The sequence below is a fragment of the Babylonia areolata genome, chromosome 8 (assembly GCF_041734735.1).
Source record: "Babylonia areolata isolate BAREFJ2019XMU chromosome 8, ASM4173473v1, whole genome shotgun sequence".
Classification (NCBI taxonomy): domain Eukaryota; kingdom Metazoa; phylum Mollusca; class Gastropoda; order Neogastropoda; family Buccinidae; genus Babylonia; species Babylonia areolata.
In genome coordinates this window covers 25,759,558-25,775,743 of record NC_134883.1, presented here as the reverse complement: position 1 = coordinate 25,775,743, position 16,186 = coordinate 25,759,558, and the positions used below count along the sequence as shown (strand labels likewise).

General features: G+C 39.7%; 1 protein-coding gene across 2 annotated transcripts in view; it reads left to right on the top strand.

The window, feature by feature from the left end:
- The first annotated feature begins 429 nt into the window (after positions 1-429).
- The window catches only part of LOC143284681 (ubiquitin-like modifier-activating enzyme 1), a 43,981-nt gene continuing 28,224 nt past the window's right edge, over positions 430-16,186 (top strand). Inside the window, exons 1-10 of one of the 2 annotated variants that reach the window (XM_076591610.1) lie at positions 430-674; positions 3,143-3,244; positions 3,839-3,909; positions 4,185-4,353; positions 5,125-5,259; positions 5,898-6,004; positions 9,923-10,013; positions 11,065-11,197; positions 14,604-14,701; positions 15,263-15,409. In XM_076591610.1, the coding sequence (XP_076447725.1) occupies positions 3,143-3,244; positions 3,839-3,909; positions 4,185-4,353; positions 5,125-5,259; positions 5,898-6,004; positions 9,923-10,013; positions 11,065-11,197; positions 14,604-14,701; positions 15,263-15,409 (1,053 nt within the window). In that variant the 5' untranslated portion in view covers positions 430-674. Of the gene's footprint in view, positions 675-809; positions 990-3,142; positions 3,245-3,838; positions 3,910-4,184; positions 4,354-5,124; positions 5,260-5,897; positions 6,005-9,922; positions 10,014-11,064; positions 11,198-14,603; positions 14,702-15,262; positions 15,410-16,186 lie in introns of those variants that run through there. The other variant, XM_076591611.1, reaches the window with a different exon arrangement.

The window sequence follows — 16,186 nt, the reverse complement described above, 5'->3', positions numbered from 1 at the left end:
AGTTTCTCAGCGGCCCGGCCGGCGGTCCCACCGCTGAACTCCAAGTGTGTGTGTGTGTGTGTGTGTGTGTGTGTGTGTGTGTGTGCGCGCGCGCGCGCGAAATAATACAAGGAATAATTATGATGGTTGAACCAAAAAATAGATTATATTTAAAGAAACTGACTGCCAAATCAAATCATGCTGTTTAGCTGGACTGCTGAAGAAGCCGCGGCACACGTATCACAAGAATAAAAGAGAGAGAGAGAGAGAGAGAGAGAGAGAGAGAGAGAGAGGTGTATTGTTGTTGATTTTGTTGTCTCGTCAATTTTATTTTCACATGAAGATAATATGGCTGCTTTTACGAAGACCTAATTATAGATAAATGACATCACAATTTATTTTTATCAACTGACTGTCATACTTCCCACAATGCATCAATAAACACCAAGCATAGAAACAGGAAGTAACAACGAGAACGAGAGAACACAGAGCGAGTCGTCTGCTGTTGAAACAGATTGGAATTATTTTTTTTATTACAGTGAATTTAAGGTGATCTTAGATTAATAAAGATAACTGATTCCAACATTCCACGAAGGGCTAACTGATGAAATCAACGCCGATCTGAACTGCGATCATTGGCTGCAAGTGGAGTAAGCCTGCTGATAGCAAACAGGCTTGTGACTTGTCAATTTTGGGTGAGACATAGATCTAGACATTGTGTTTGGGACACCAAAGGATGGAATAAATGTGACCCTAGAAGTTGCAGTTTCGTGTTTGAAATACTGTTTGAATTGAAGTTTTATTCATCTTTTGTAAAAATCGGGTATTTTTCCTGTTATTGTTATCATTTTCCTTCAATTTTCTTTCGCTTTGTGTGGACCAATGATATCCCGTCATTTGTGCGTTGCGGAATGCTCATTGTGTCGTCCGCCATTTGCATCCAGCAGACGCCGGCGTGTGAGGCAGTGAACAGTTAAAGAGCGTTTGGTCGAACAAATAATTATTTTCAGGTTATTCACGTGTTTTGTTTTTCGTTTTTTAAGTTTGATATTTTCCGCAATTTGAATGTCACATACACTTCTGAAGGAATGAGTTGTTTCACTATTTGGTAAACGGATTTGCGAACAGGAAATGAGCTGCTGAACCCAGTGCCAGGCGAAGGCCCAGGGAGCAGAAACAACTGTCGATGTTAGATTTTCATTTTAATTAAGATGTCATTCCTGGAAGCTACTCGTGCGAAAGAAGATGTGAACTCAGAACGATTTTTAATCGACTTTCTGTGTTTTGCTTTCTTTTATTTGTTTTTAATTAGTCACATTATTGGTTGTGTGAAACTGGAATGGATATTTCACAGGACGTGGTTTATAATCTTCATCATTGAAAAACTTTTATTTAAATCTTTTTTTTTCATCATATTCTTTTTTACTCTTATGTGCTGCTTTTGTTCACACTAATATACTGTTCTGTTGTGTTGATAATTGTGTTAGAGATTAATTAAAAACAGTTATCAGTGTATTGTCACAGCCATCCAGGTTAGGCTTAATACTTTCTTATGCCATTGAATTTGAAGATGAATGTTGACAATGAAACAAACTGCTGCAGACCACATTTTTGACTTGAACAGAGACTGCAAAAAGTGATGATTGTCAGACTGGGAGGGTCATAACTTCCAGGCACTGTCTCCATTCCCACTAAACTTAAGATAGGAACAGTGTACCTGTTAGTTGGAGTTCCAGATCTTTGTCTGTGAAGTTCAGCTTATGAAAAGTTGAAACTTTGCATGCCTGGTTTTTTTCTTTTTGTTTCTTCACTCATTGAATTTTTTGCCTGAGGAATGCTCGGGTGTCTCAAAATTCTTCACATTAAAATGGTTCCCATGTTCCAGCATATGTATTAACTGCAAGCAAAGGGAACTAACTTCTACAGTATTCCATCTGTGACCACATGTGTTAATTTGGAGGAAAAAACTGACAATTTCAGTATATTTTCAGCATTTTTTCTGCATAGGTATGACAGGGAAGCTTTTTGAGGCTGTAATAGTAAACTCCATAGGATTGAATTGTTTATGTGAATCAAATGGAAGGTCAGGGACCATGAAGTCCAGGTAAAGAGAATCAGTTGCACAGGATCCTTGACTCAGCCATTACTGTCATCTATGGGGGGCATAGTAGGTGATGTCCTACGTAGATTGGATCTGAAGCGCTACTCAGCACCACTACCAAAGTAACTAACCAGCAGTGCAAAGTCTCATCTGGTGTTTGGCCTTAAAATGACTTGAACATTATGTATTGATTGTTCTTGTGGACTGCATACTATAAATAAGACTTGTGACTGATGAACTTGGGTTTGGCTGTGTATGGTGCATTCTGTAAAACTAAGAATGACATGAGAGTAACGCCATTGGAACAGGGTGTATGATGCGACAGAAAAAAAAGGAAAATAATTACATGATTATCTGATGCAGAAATGAAATTGCCGACAGCCTTATAAATTCTATAAATTCATACACATGCCTTTTACCGATCTGGTAAGATATCTTGCTAAACCTCACATTTATCCTATCCCCTCCTTTCTGCTCCCCCATTTTGGCATTTGTCCAGACTGTGTTGCACACATCACCACCAACACTCCAAGCATGAACACATGCACACTCATATCCTATGCACATTGTGTTATATACATCAACTTGACACGAGCACCAAGAAATGAAATTAAAAAGATAAGATGAAAGCACAGTGAACACACACCTTTCACTCACTTGCATATGATTTTGTGTGTGCATTGTGTCCAGTGATCAGTGAAGAATACATTATATATATATGTATATATATATATATAATTCTGTGTGTATGTGTGTGTGTATGTGTGTGTGTGTATGCACACACCTGGAGCAAGGTACGTATTTCAGATTGATCAATGAATAAAAACATTAGAAAGAGTGACCAGGATTGCAAATGTGGTACTTGACTGACTTAAGGCAAGCCAGTTGGCCAAAGGTATGTAAAACATTCAACCATTTTCATTTACTTGCACCCAACAAGGCTTCTGACTGTCCCAGAAAATTATGCCGTTAAGAAAATAGATATGTGAGATATTAATCTGTTAAAAACATTTGATCTGCTTTGGAATGATTGTCATCTGATGTGAAATATATGCATTGCAGATGTCCAGTGATAGCACCGCCCCTCCTGCCAAGAGAGCCCGCATCGAAGAGAACACCTCTGGCAATTGTTTTGAGGCCACTGGTAGTACAAGTAACAACTCTGTGAGTGTATTTCCTCATAGTCATATATATGTTGTACATGTCCTTATATCATTGATAGAGCTACCAGTGATGGCTGTTTTTCTTGACTATAGAGCAGTGACACACTTACTGGCTCACATGATTGTTTTTAAGCATTGAACAATGATGCTGAATAAAGGGAAGGCTAATTACTATCACATGATTGAAAGATGTCTGTTTTGTTTTCTAGAAAACAAGATATGAAAAGATTGTTTCTACAAGCCCTTTTAAACTGGTGGTTAAATTTTATGTTGGTGTTCTTTCTTGGTGGCTGTATAAAGATAGGTTGCTATGCCAAAGTTGTCCATTCCTCAAGTAAAGTGATGCAGATTTCAGATTGTTATGTAAATGTTAATGATTTTGTGTATGTTATATGTTCTTTCATTTTTTCCGCATGTACTTCCGTTTTCTCCCCTTCTCAGGGGTAGTAGTTTACACAGGACAGGGAATCAGATCCCTGCCAGAGTCTGCACCAGTGGGTCATGGTATGTTAAAATAAACGTAATTTTAGGAAGAAAATTTCCTATAAATGATTCTGCCATGGACGACCAACAAAATTTATGTATTTTGTCACAGGTGGAGATGGAAAAAAATGGAACAGTTGATGCTGTTGATGACATTGATGAGGGCTTATACTCTCGCCAGCTGTAAGTGGATGCCTCTTTCAGTTTCATTGATGACAGATCTTAGTTGTGATGAATACCAAATTAATACTATCTTTTGTATATACTTATATGTAAAGATAAGATGTGCTCTGCCTCACAAGTTTTCCAGGAGGAATACATATGTGTAGCATATGTTGGTTTGTGTGTGTGTGTGTGTGTGTGAGTGTGATGCTTTGTGTGTACACATGCTTGAATTACAAAAACAATAGTACACACAGATAGATGCGCTGACTCATTGTTATGATGTATCTGACCAGGTACGTGCTGGGCCATGAAGCCATGCGAAAAATGGCCCACTCGAATGTGCTGATTTCGGGGATGAGAGGCTTGGGCATTGAGATTGCCAAAAATGTGGTGCTGGGTGGTGTCAAGTCAGTCACCATCCATGACCCAGGGAAGGTGGTTTTCAATGACCTCAGTTCTCAAGTGAGTGGCTGCAATACTTACCACCATGGAAGACTTATTAAAGGAAAGCTTTGGGGAGGTGCATCGCTGTTTTGTGGTGGAATGAATCTTTGTATTTATTTGTTTCTTTGAAATGGGGAAAATTAACTCATGGGAAGTGCAGAAGAGGGCAAGGGGGAAAAAGTTGGAAGATTTTGCTGGGTATAGCCAGTTCCATGTAGATAACTATTCCTACCTTGCGGTTTCTCTGCAGTCTCAAAAGAAGTTTGAAAAGATACATATTTGTTGTGTCAGTATATTATGATACTGACTTAGCAGCAGAGTAATGGAAGAAATAAGCATTTGAAATGTTGAGTGTGAGTTTTCTGGATTAATTTCAGGTCAGGAATGAATCATTTTGTCAACTTTCAGATTAGCAAAATGTTCTAGGCAGTTGCCAGATCAGCAAAAATTGCTGTTAGCAGATGAATTAAAAAAAAAAAAAAAAAGAATAGATAAAGACAGTGTGACACACATTATCACCATCTCTTACACACAATTCTACAAAGTAATAAAGATCAGTCTACCCTATCTGCACTGTCAATGTGTTTATTGCATGAGGATGAGGATGAAAAGAGGGCAATTGAATAAAATCAACTAGAATAAACTGTATTTACATATTTTTGTTTTTCTTATATTTGTATTCAAAACACGATTAAAGATGTGTATAAAATAATTGAAAATCTGTTTTCATTAATCAGACTGTTGATTTTTGTTAGGAAGATAATGATTAATGCTTGTGCATGTGTGCAGTTTTTCCTTCGAGAAGAGGACATTGGAAAGGATCGTGCAGAAGTGTGCCACCCTCGACTGGCAGAGTTGAACAGCTACGTTTCTGTCAACAACTGCACAGCTGACTTGGATGAAGCTTTTCTGTCCCAGTTCCAGGTCTGGCCATTCCACAATTTTATGGATTAAATTTTTTTTCTTCTAACTAGTGAATATATTACAGCTTGATGTCCCAGGATTCCCGTGTGGGGATGCTGGGTGTTGTTTAAGTGTAATTGATATCCCTGTCTTTAGATACTCTGGAAATTTCCTGTTTTCTTACAATCTCTTTGTTTTCCTTACTGTTGTGTCTTTCATATTTTATGCTGATCCACTCACCTAGATTGTTTTTGAAAGCCTTGAATATTTTTTGTCTGGACTTGATAATTGGGTATTATTACGGAATTGTACATTTTTTGGCAACAAGTGAGCTGTTCTTAGCAACAAATGAGCTGTTCTTAGAAGCTTGGTTAGGTGTTATTTTCCCCTTTGTATGGTGTACTATTAATTTTGTATACTTATACATGTAATGGTACAGGATGATTGTGTCATAAGAGATGAAGGGTGGAAGTGAGATTTGGATATGACCTCTTGTGATCTGTTCATTGTTCAGACACATTTGAATTAGTTCAGAATTGATTTAACTAATCTGTTGTTAGGTTATGAGTTCAGCTCTGTATGTATATATATATGAAAAGTAATGATACTGGACTGGCATGATTTTGTTGGAGGATTAAGTTTTTACCAATGTCATGCAGGTGGTAGTACTGACCAACTCCAAGTACGATGATCAGGTCCGCGTGGGGGAATACTGTCACTCTCACAACATCAAGTTTATCGTGGCAGAGACACATGGCCTTTTTGGGTATGTTATTTTTGTTTCTCATGATTGAAATTTTCACTGCTGCAAGTAAACATTGAAAACATGCTTTGGTGGTGAGATATGGAGTAATATAAACTTTAATATGTGAATCGGTGCATCCTCTTGTGAAATGATTGTTGTAAACAGTGAAATCACTGGCTTGCCAATCCACTGTGATTCATTGCATGGTAAAGTCTTGCATAAGGGATGTAGAAAAATGGTTGTAGCAGCAATATGTTGCATTGAAATCAATTCCATGAAAACCCCCCCGAAAAAAACCCTTTTACCCCTAGGTCACCCAGCACTAATCACCCCTGAAATCCCATGCCAAGGGGAATAACTCTTGCGATTTTCGATTTAATTACACATACTTAACCGTGACCCAACTAGTGCAGACTCCGGCAGGGGTCTGACATTTCTGTCCTGTGCAAACTACTATCCGCCTATGCGGAGAAAACGAAAGCAACTACAGCCGATAACCTTCCGGAAGATTGTGGGTAATTATAAACATTGTTTAATTACACATACTTAACCGTGACCCAACTAGTGCAGACTCCGGCAGGGGTCTGACATTCCTGTCCTGTGCAAACTACTATCCGCCTATGCGGAGCAGACGAAACTACGGCCGATAACCTCCCGGAAGTAGGTAACCTCCCCTTTGTCCCGCTAGTTATCGCCCTCTTTTTCCGGCAGCCACCGAAAGATTGTGGGTAATTATAAACATTGATTAAAAATATAATTACCTTTTGTTGCAAATATTTATTTTTCCTGCATTCTTCACATAACTTTAGTTTCCAGGGTCATGTTGGTTTGTATTTACACAGACAAAATAAAAATGTCAAATTTGACAGTCAACTTTGAAAAAATTATTTTAATTAGAGTATGATTTTCTTTGGAATAAGTTTGTCTGGTCTGCAGTATCTTCTAACACATCTTCTTTTTATTCTTTTTCTTGCTCAAATTGTAACAATGAACATGCTGATTTTTATGTTCTTTTCATTTTGAGGGATGATGTGTTTTCCTATGATGGTGGGGAGAAAAGCAGCGGCAAATAAAATAAAACAAACAACAGACCTACCTCACATACAATTTCTCCATAATGAAAAGAAAGATTTAATCCATTGAACTAGCAAAATCAGGAAGATTGTGCAGAACACCATTAAGTATCAGTGCAATCAACGACTGACAGTATCGATTCCGACAGTCTGGCGATCGATTCAGGATTTCGGATGTGCAGCGATCGATTCAGGATTTCAGAAGTCTGGTGATCAATTCACGATTTCAGAAGTCGGGTGATCGATTCACACTCAAGTACCAACTACACTCTCAGTATCGGTAAAACTGTCAGTGGATGTCTAGGTCACAAAGTACGGTCACTTATACAAAATTCTCACGCAGAAATCATCTTCACAATAGTCGTTCGGATTACGCTACTATGACTGACAGTTATCAAACTCATCTTACAACTTTAAAACTTTAAAACTTTGGCAAAACTACCAAAGCAGTAGTATATTCCATTGAACTAGCACAATCAGGAAGATCGTGCAGAACGCCAATAAATATCAATAAAATGAAGACCAACTCTCTGACAGTATTGATTTCAGAGATCCAGTGTTTGATTATGATTTCGGAGGTCCAGCGATCAATTCACATGCAAGTGACCAACTTCACTCTCATTGTTGGCAAAACTCGGGTCAGTCAATATCTAGGTCACTCACCAGCTGCCGTGGCGAAGTGGTTAGCGTCGTGGACTGACGGCTGGGAGGACGCGGGTTCGAATCCCAGCGGAGGTGGGTTTTTCGGCCCGTGGCCGGCTCCTACCTGGAGTTGAGTGTGCTGTGGGCTTAAATGAGGAGACTGGGACCACATAGTTGAGTGTCATCCACTTCAAGGATGTGTCTTTGGGTGTGTTGCTCTAATTACCTGACCAACACTGCAAGTGTCTATCTCTTGGGCCTGGTTAACGCCGGGATATCATTATGACAGGAAGCGTAGAGTACAGCCTTGTCACGCAGTCCCAAACCAAAATGGACCTCCATAGCAACATCGCCATCATCATCGTCATCCTCCTGCCCCTTCATCGTCATCAATATAAACAAAATTGTCTCAAAGTCTGTGGCCTTTCATGCCCTGCTCTCATGGTGACCTCAGTTTCGATACCCCTCCACTTCCGTGCTTGGGGTGAGTCCTGTCAATGTCGTCAGTGTCGACAGATTCATGGGGGGCTGTTGTTTGAGGGACGTGGTGGCGGTCTCCACTCTGGGAGGGACGCTCACTCAGTCTGGCTCCGCGACTAAGCCATTATTGTCGTTAGTAGGGGGCTTAGTAGGTGGTGTCCTAAGTACGTTAAAACAGAACAGGCACCACTGAACACCACCGAAGTGACTCAGCAGCAGTGCAGGGTCTCCTCTGGTGTGTGGCCTCCTGCCGACCTAACATCGATGGTTCCCTGTGGACTGCCGACGCTGGAACTGCGATGGACAAACCTGGGTGTGGCTGTGTATCGGGGAATCTAAATGAGCGGTGTGGGAGTAATGCCACTGAAACGGTGCAGATGATGGGGCAGCAAAAAAAAAAATCTAGGTCACTCTTTACAAGATTCTCATGCACAAATCATTAAAACTGTTAAGTCATCTTCAGAATCAGTGTTCAGATTACGCTAAAGCTCTCGGCAATCATCAAACCCGTCTTGCAACTTAAAAAATTCACAACTTTGTCAAAATTCAAGGAATCGGACGCTGAAAAGTGCAAAATGCATGGTAGGAAGTGCCGAAATCGAGGCTGTGAATTTCACGAGAGTCTCGTTTATGTAAACAACAGTGGCTGCGTCCATAGTAAGCACGTGTTTTAGACGGCAGTATTGGGCAGGTTTGGGTGTTTCACTGCAAGCCGACAGTGGGCAGGTTAGGTGTATAATGGTTAATGCAGAGCTCACGGTTTGAAACATATGATGAAAACCATTTTAAAGCAGTAGATAGAATGCCAGAGATGGTTGATGAGAATTTGGTGGTCAGTTGTATCAAATGCTGCTGACAGATCTGGGAATGCCACTAAGGATGCAAGTTTTATGTCTGTATTCTAAAGAGGACTGTAACAGAGAGAAGAACAGTTTCTGTACTGTGGTTTTTTCCATAGGCTGATTGACAAATTTTGAGTTGTCTGTTTTTCTGTAGATGTTCCTGTAACTGCTGTAACACAACTTTCTCAATAATTTTTTAAATGAATGACAGATTAGACACGGGTCTATAGTACAAGCTACCAACTTCTCACTCTCATTTTCGGCAAAACTCGGTCAGTTGATAATTATGTCACTAAGTTCGATTGATTTTTTTACAAGATTCTCACACAAAAGTCATTAAAACGGTTCAAAATAATCTTCAGAATCATCGTTTAGATTACACTAAAGCTCGGCAATCATCAAACTTATCTCGCAACTTTAAAAATTCACAACTTTGTCAAAATTCAAGCGAATTGGACTCTGAAAAGAGCAAAATGCATGGCAGGAAGTGCCAAAAACGAGGCTGAATCTCGCGAGAGTCTCGTTTATGTAAACAACAATGGCTGCGTCCATAGTAAGCACGTGTTTAGCTGGCGGTACTGGGCACATTTGGGTGTTAACTGCAAGCCGCTACCGTACATGTTGAAGGAGGGTTAACTGGGTAGCTGTCTTGCTCCTGAAATTAAGCATCATGTAAATGACTGCCATTGGCTTGATTCTTGTTGCTGAATTTGTAAATTCACAAGGGTTAGGGGAGGAGGAAAAATAATTCTGAAAGCTATTATATCATCTGGATTGTCTTTTGAAATACATGGGTGCAAATGATGGATGAGAGCTTTTTTTGTGAGTGAGCAAACAAGAGTGTGGAGATAATATATGTGTAAATGTGTTTTTTGCGTTGAAAGTCTTGATGTTGTTTACAGGAAAGTCTTCTGTGACTTTGGCACCAACTTTGTGGTGGCTGATTCTGATGGTGAACAGCCGATTTCCTGTATGATTGCGGACATAGAAAAGGTGAGGTCTGAAGGGGATGTAGGGGTGGGGGTGGGGGAGTGTGGCGGAGGGTGTGTGTGGGGGTGCATGTGGGGGTGTGGAGAGAAGTAAGCTGACTGGTTACAAAGTTGATAGTAGGTAGTGATGTCCACATTCAGGGTAGAGAGTATCCCTCTATGTGTGTCTAAGACAGTCTTATTAGTTTGTGAAGTTTGTTAGTCAGTTGTCATACAAAATGAGGTGTTGTTGTTGTTTTTTTTTGACTTTCTGATTTCTGGCCAGAGCTTCTGTTAAGTATCTTAGGGGTCCTATTACCATAGTTATTGAGGGTCCTGGACAACCTTCAAATGGTCACTCTGATGCACTTTCTGATCCAATCTCTTTTACTGCTACACACATGTATACAAAGGCAGGCTGAAGCTCTGATACACTAATTTTTTTATATACAATTTTATGACTGTTCCAGAAAGTTTTAGAATGTCCCATGCAGTGCGTACTTCCCATTTTGAAAGTGTCAGGGATGCATATTTACGCATTATTAGAAGCCCTGTCTTGGTGTTTTGCTGGGTCAAGTTATCCATAATTACATTTCAACCATACGAATGCTTCATTTATCTTTATTACACTTTGTTCACATTTGTATCATGATTTCACAAGCTTGTGCACAAATGCTTGTGGTCCCATTGTTGCATGTTCACATACTTGTGCCCACACATGTGCAGTTGCATACACACATAAACAGACATACACACATGCACACACATACTGACATGGAGTTCCTTCTTGCCCATTACTTAGTGTGCTGTGAATTACCTGTTAAGTGGTCTGCAGTGTTAATTCTGACCCTTTTCAAAGGTGGAATTTCTCTGAGGCCAGCGATCAGACAGGCTGCAGTGTAACCAAATGACTTTTCTTTTCTTTTTGCTCCTTGGGTGAACTGGCATGAAATGTTAGAGGAGGTGGTTCAGTGCATTGAGGATGGATTAAAGATGCAGATCTGTTAGCATGTGGTATTATGTCTCTATGTTGGGGTGAATGACAGTGTGTGTGCATGGTCTTGTACTGACAACAGGGGCAGGAAAGTGTGGTGGCCACAGTGGATGAAACCAAACATGGTTTGGAAGATGGTGACTATGTCACCTTCTCTGAGGTGCAGGGCATGACAGAACTCAACGGCTGTGACCCCATCAAGATCAAAGTCTTAGGTAAGTTGAACCATTTTTTGTCTTGTCTTTTTATGTCATTTAACACTGATCTGTGTTGTAATGATTTGTTTTGTTTGAGAATGAAAGGTACTGGTCCTTTGGTTTGCTTAAAGGGCATCATGAGATGGTTCTATATTTGGTGCAATAGAATGACCATGCTAGACTGGTGTAAACTTTTGCCATTAGGTCTGCTCTGTTGGACAATCTTCAGGAGGTTGATGATAATTTGATTTAATAATCTTCAGATAGTGCTAAGACTGGTAAGGGTGAGAGGGCCAGAAATAGAGGTTGCCAACCCCAGCCTCAGACACAGAAGGCAGTTGAGGATGGACAGTCATCCAATGACAATAACTCTTGTTATGCACCCTGATATCAGTAGAGGCAAGGGCTGGAGGGATGAAGTCCAAGCTTCGATCAGCCCTGATGTGGATGGTGTCTCGGGATCAGGCCTTTTTAGTCAGCCCTCAAGTCTCTTGAAGAAGCCCCGACTGTCTGGGGCAAGTAGATTGTTGTCAGGAGGGCTAAGGCCTTTTCTAAACCTGTCCGATTGCGCAGACAATATTTTCAATACTTTGTAAAGGCTTGCGCAGGGTTTTTAAAAATTATCACTTACTCTGATCATCTTAGAGTCTTCAGCAGATGATGATTTGAGTCTCAAAGGCTCGACACTTGTTCATCAGTTGACACATTGACCACTCCCATGAGATCAGCAAGACATCTCTGTCTGAAAGCCAATCAGTGTTATTAAAGGCTTGTATGCAGACGCAGGGTTGGGACTTAATGCATCCTCAGCCAGAGTTCACGAAGTCAGAGCATGGTCCTCATCTCTTGCCTTTGCCCACTCGGGAAAATCCCTGCTACCTTATTGATTTCTACCTGAGAGACGTCTCACAATTAACTCCATGGAGATGTAGTTAAATAGTTCATGTAGTTTTGCTGTGACAATCAAATATGGGCATATTTAAAAAATTCAACACTTTCAAACAGAGACAAAGACATACAAATTATATATCACTAGAAAGTTGACTGTCTCTTTTAACATTTAAAAACAGTTTTCTCATTAAATTCTGCTAAATATTAAAAAAAAAAATTAAAAAAATTATGTCACTAAATACTGAAAAACAAAAAAAATTGAAAAATAGGTATACTGTACTCACCAGGCATGTCATATCCATCAGCTGATCCACAAAGAAGCATAAGATGATTTTCTCACACAGTAAGGTTCCCTGATTCTCATGAATCAGTTTGAAGTCAAATGTTGCACAACAAACTGTTAAAAAATAAAATAAAAGATCACAACACTGGAAAAGCAGAAAACGCAAAACCATACAAATCCATCACTTGAAAAAAAAGAAGGAAAAAAACATATTTCCACTTTTGTGCTGCAGCTAGATGATTATTTGCTGTAGTCCTTGACTGTTGAATACCTCAAAGCATGGAACAGTGCAGAGGGGCACTTTACACTGTTTCCATATGATTGTGGTGGCTTTTTTGTGTGGCTTTTTTCACCTCTTGACTTGTGTTTTGTGTTTGGCGTAACACACCTTACACCCTCTGTGTTTTCCTGGTCTGCTGCTCTTTGGTGGGTGGAATGTTAGCAGGCCAGTGACTGCCTGGCCTCAGTCTCCCCATGTCTGCTCCTGTGACTGGCAGATCTCCTCATGCGTGTAAAGTGTTTTGAATAACAGACAATCTTGTCATAAGAAGAAAAAGAAGAAAAGAAGAAAAGCTTTTGCATGTATTGCAGAAAAAAGGGCAAAAAACAAAACAAAAAACAAATGCAAAATAAACATCAATAATATTACACAGCATATACACATTAATAATAATTCAGGAGTGACAGTATAAATAACACATGCACAGACACGCCCACGCATAATACACTGACACACCCATTGCACAGACACCCCTCCACACAATTTGATAAGTGCACACACAGAAAATGATAAGTTTACATTTATCTATAGAAATTATTCATTAAAAATTGTAAAAATCAACATTATTTACACAAAAAATAAATTAGCAACAATATCAAATTGTAAACACACTCACCCCAACAGGAGTGGGTGTGTCTGGAAAATCAGTGAGACCTGGGGTCCCAGTGAAAGGTGCAGCCAGTGGGAAGTTTGTCAGGTCTTTTATCTACTTGTACAAGTGCTCTTATTCTTCATCGTCAGTATCTACAGTCAAGACATCTTGTCTTGCAGTATGGCCGTCACTTGTGTCACTGTCGATTTCTGTCTCATCGTTGTAGGGGTCAGTCATCAAAGTTTCGTCACTTTCAAAATCATCATCTGGTACTAACTGAATGTCATCATCATCAGAAAAATCATCAGAGAATTTGTCACCAGTGTCTAGGAGGTCATGTTCAATGTCTGATCCTTCTTCTGTCGCAATTTCGACAGCCTCACGCAGGGAGTATGTTCGCTGCACCGCCATGTTTGTTGTGTAAGCATCGCGACCTCTGACTCGGTCAAGAAAAATCGAGAAAAAAAGCCTTTCACGCGGTTAACAGCCAAGGGGAAAGAACTAAAGTTTTCCTAGACTGGTCCCTCAAGAAAGCCTGATTAGTTTTCCTTTAATTGAACACTGCTAAGTGCTGAGTGTATGAAAAAAAATTCAGAGATCCATCGTATCTTACACCACTGCATGTCGTTCTGAGCATCTCCAATGAGTTCGGCAAGGATGGCTAAGAGGCATCGCCTCCGCAGTTGTCGCACAACAAGCCATTGCCGTGCACAGACAGTAGAATAGGTGAGCCCTCCACCTTGTGTTATTCTGCACTAGTGGGTCATGGTAAAGTATGTGTAGTTAAAAGGAAATTTTTTTCCTAAAATTATGTTTTGGTGTCATATACTGTACCATGTCAAACTGATGCAAACTAGGCCTATGGTTTGCTTTTTTCCTAAAATTATGTTTATCTAATATACTTAACGTGACCCACATTTAAGACCTTCCCATCCTTCCTGCTTCCTGTTCTCTCTGCACACTGCACTGGTTATGGTTGGTTGACGTCAAAAGAGGAAGCTAGTCAGGGATACAGAGGGGAGGTAAGCTACTTCCCGGAGGTTATCGGCCGTAGTTACTTTCGTTTTCTCTGCATGGGTGGGTAGTAGTTTGCACAGGACAGGAAGCGGACTCCCTGCCAGAGTCTGCACTAGTGGGTAAGTATTTTAGATAAATGTAATTTTAAGAAAAAAATTTCCTTTCTCTGCTATCGAAAATAACTTGTATTCAGTTTTCAAGGTGTTCAAGAGTTGCCAATGAAAGGGGTAACTTGATTTAGATTAAATTTGGTTTTGTCCCCAAAATTAGATTAGTACAGAAAATTAGTGCATTCTGTTTGTGTGAAGTGTTTATTGCAGTGTCTTTGTTTTTGTTAACTGACAGTATTTGGTCATGGCAGGTCCATACACATTTAGCATAGGGGACACCACCAAGTATTCTGACTACATCAGGGGAGGCAATGCTGTGCAAGTCAAAATGCCCAAGACAATCAACTTCGTAAGTGAGCTGTTGAATGTTTTTGCCATGTATTACTTTGCTTTTTCCTTCAACACTTTTGTGCAAGTGTATGGGTGTGGGTGTGCATTTGTGTGCATGTGTATGTGTGTGAGTGTGGAATCATTTCAAGCATTATATTTTATGAAAATTTACTATGGATGTAACATAAGACTGTGAAGATAAAAAAAAAGTATTTCTTTGTTTAGTCTGTTGTACAGAAAATTTACTATGGATGTAACATAAGACTGTGAAGGTAAAAAAGTGTATTTCTTTGTTTAGTCTGTTGTACAAAGTTTGATGCAAAACTGGTCTTTTCACTCTGAGATTTACAGTTTTGTGGTAAGTCAAAGCTTTAAGAAAGGACTGAAATGGAAGGTGGTGGGGTGAAGGGTGGGCGGGGATGGAAGGGGGGTTTGTAGGTGTACAAAAGAAAAAGGAAGGAATCACCTGACAAGGTGATAAAGCACTTGATAATATGTTCTTCCCACCACATCCCTTTCCCTTCATCACCTCTAACTTGATGCAAAGATAACCACTAGTTGATATGTCACATCCAAACAGAAATCCATCAAGGCAGCAATGGATGCCCCTGAAATCCTTCCCTCAGACTTTGCCAAGTTTGACCGTCCTCCACAGCTGCACATTGCCTTCCAGGCTCTGAGTGAATACGAAAAGAAAGTTGGTGCGTTGCCAAAGCCCCGTTGTCAGGTACGTATGCTTGAAGCCAATCCCATTCACTGTGGTGCTGGGCTCACTGACTTTGTGTAGGGTAATTGTCTCAGTGCTTTGAAGATAGTGATTAGGTGGAAAGAAAAGAAGTGGTTTTTTTTTTTTTTTGGTTTAAAATTTTTTTTTTTTTATGTATTCAGCTGATTTTCTGCTCTTTGTTGGTCTGATGTACTCATTGTTAATTTTTCAAAAATGTTGACAAGGACGAACAGGTAAACATGTGCATTCCTTCTGTTCATAGCGTTTAGAAATATATAAAGTGCTATAACATGGAGGAATATTGCGTACATTAGTGTAAAGATGATGATGATGATTCAGGTCTCTGATAGAATTGTAGAATGAAAATTGTCTGTTCCATTGCTTGTTAAGTTGAATTGGTGTGGAAACTTAATTGTTGATGCATATCACTATTGTTTGAAATAGTTCGTTGGGTTGGTTTGAAGACTTGCATATACAGCATATGGATGTATCACTGTTGTTGTAAATGACTTTTTCGATCAAATTGGTATGAGAACAATGTAAGAAGTGGACACAGTTTGAACGCCTAAAATGGACCACTTTATGGATTGTTTCTGTTTGCGGTTTTATTGAAAGCTTAGAAATTTTCTTAAGTATTGCTTTCAAGGTAATGATTGATTCAGATCATTACCCAGATCATCACCCATCACCCAGACTACATCAGACATAAGGATTTAGTGTTAGAACTGTACTTCCTTCTTTACATTAGTTCTCACAAGTGTGACCGTTTCAGAGGGT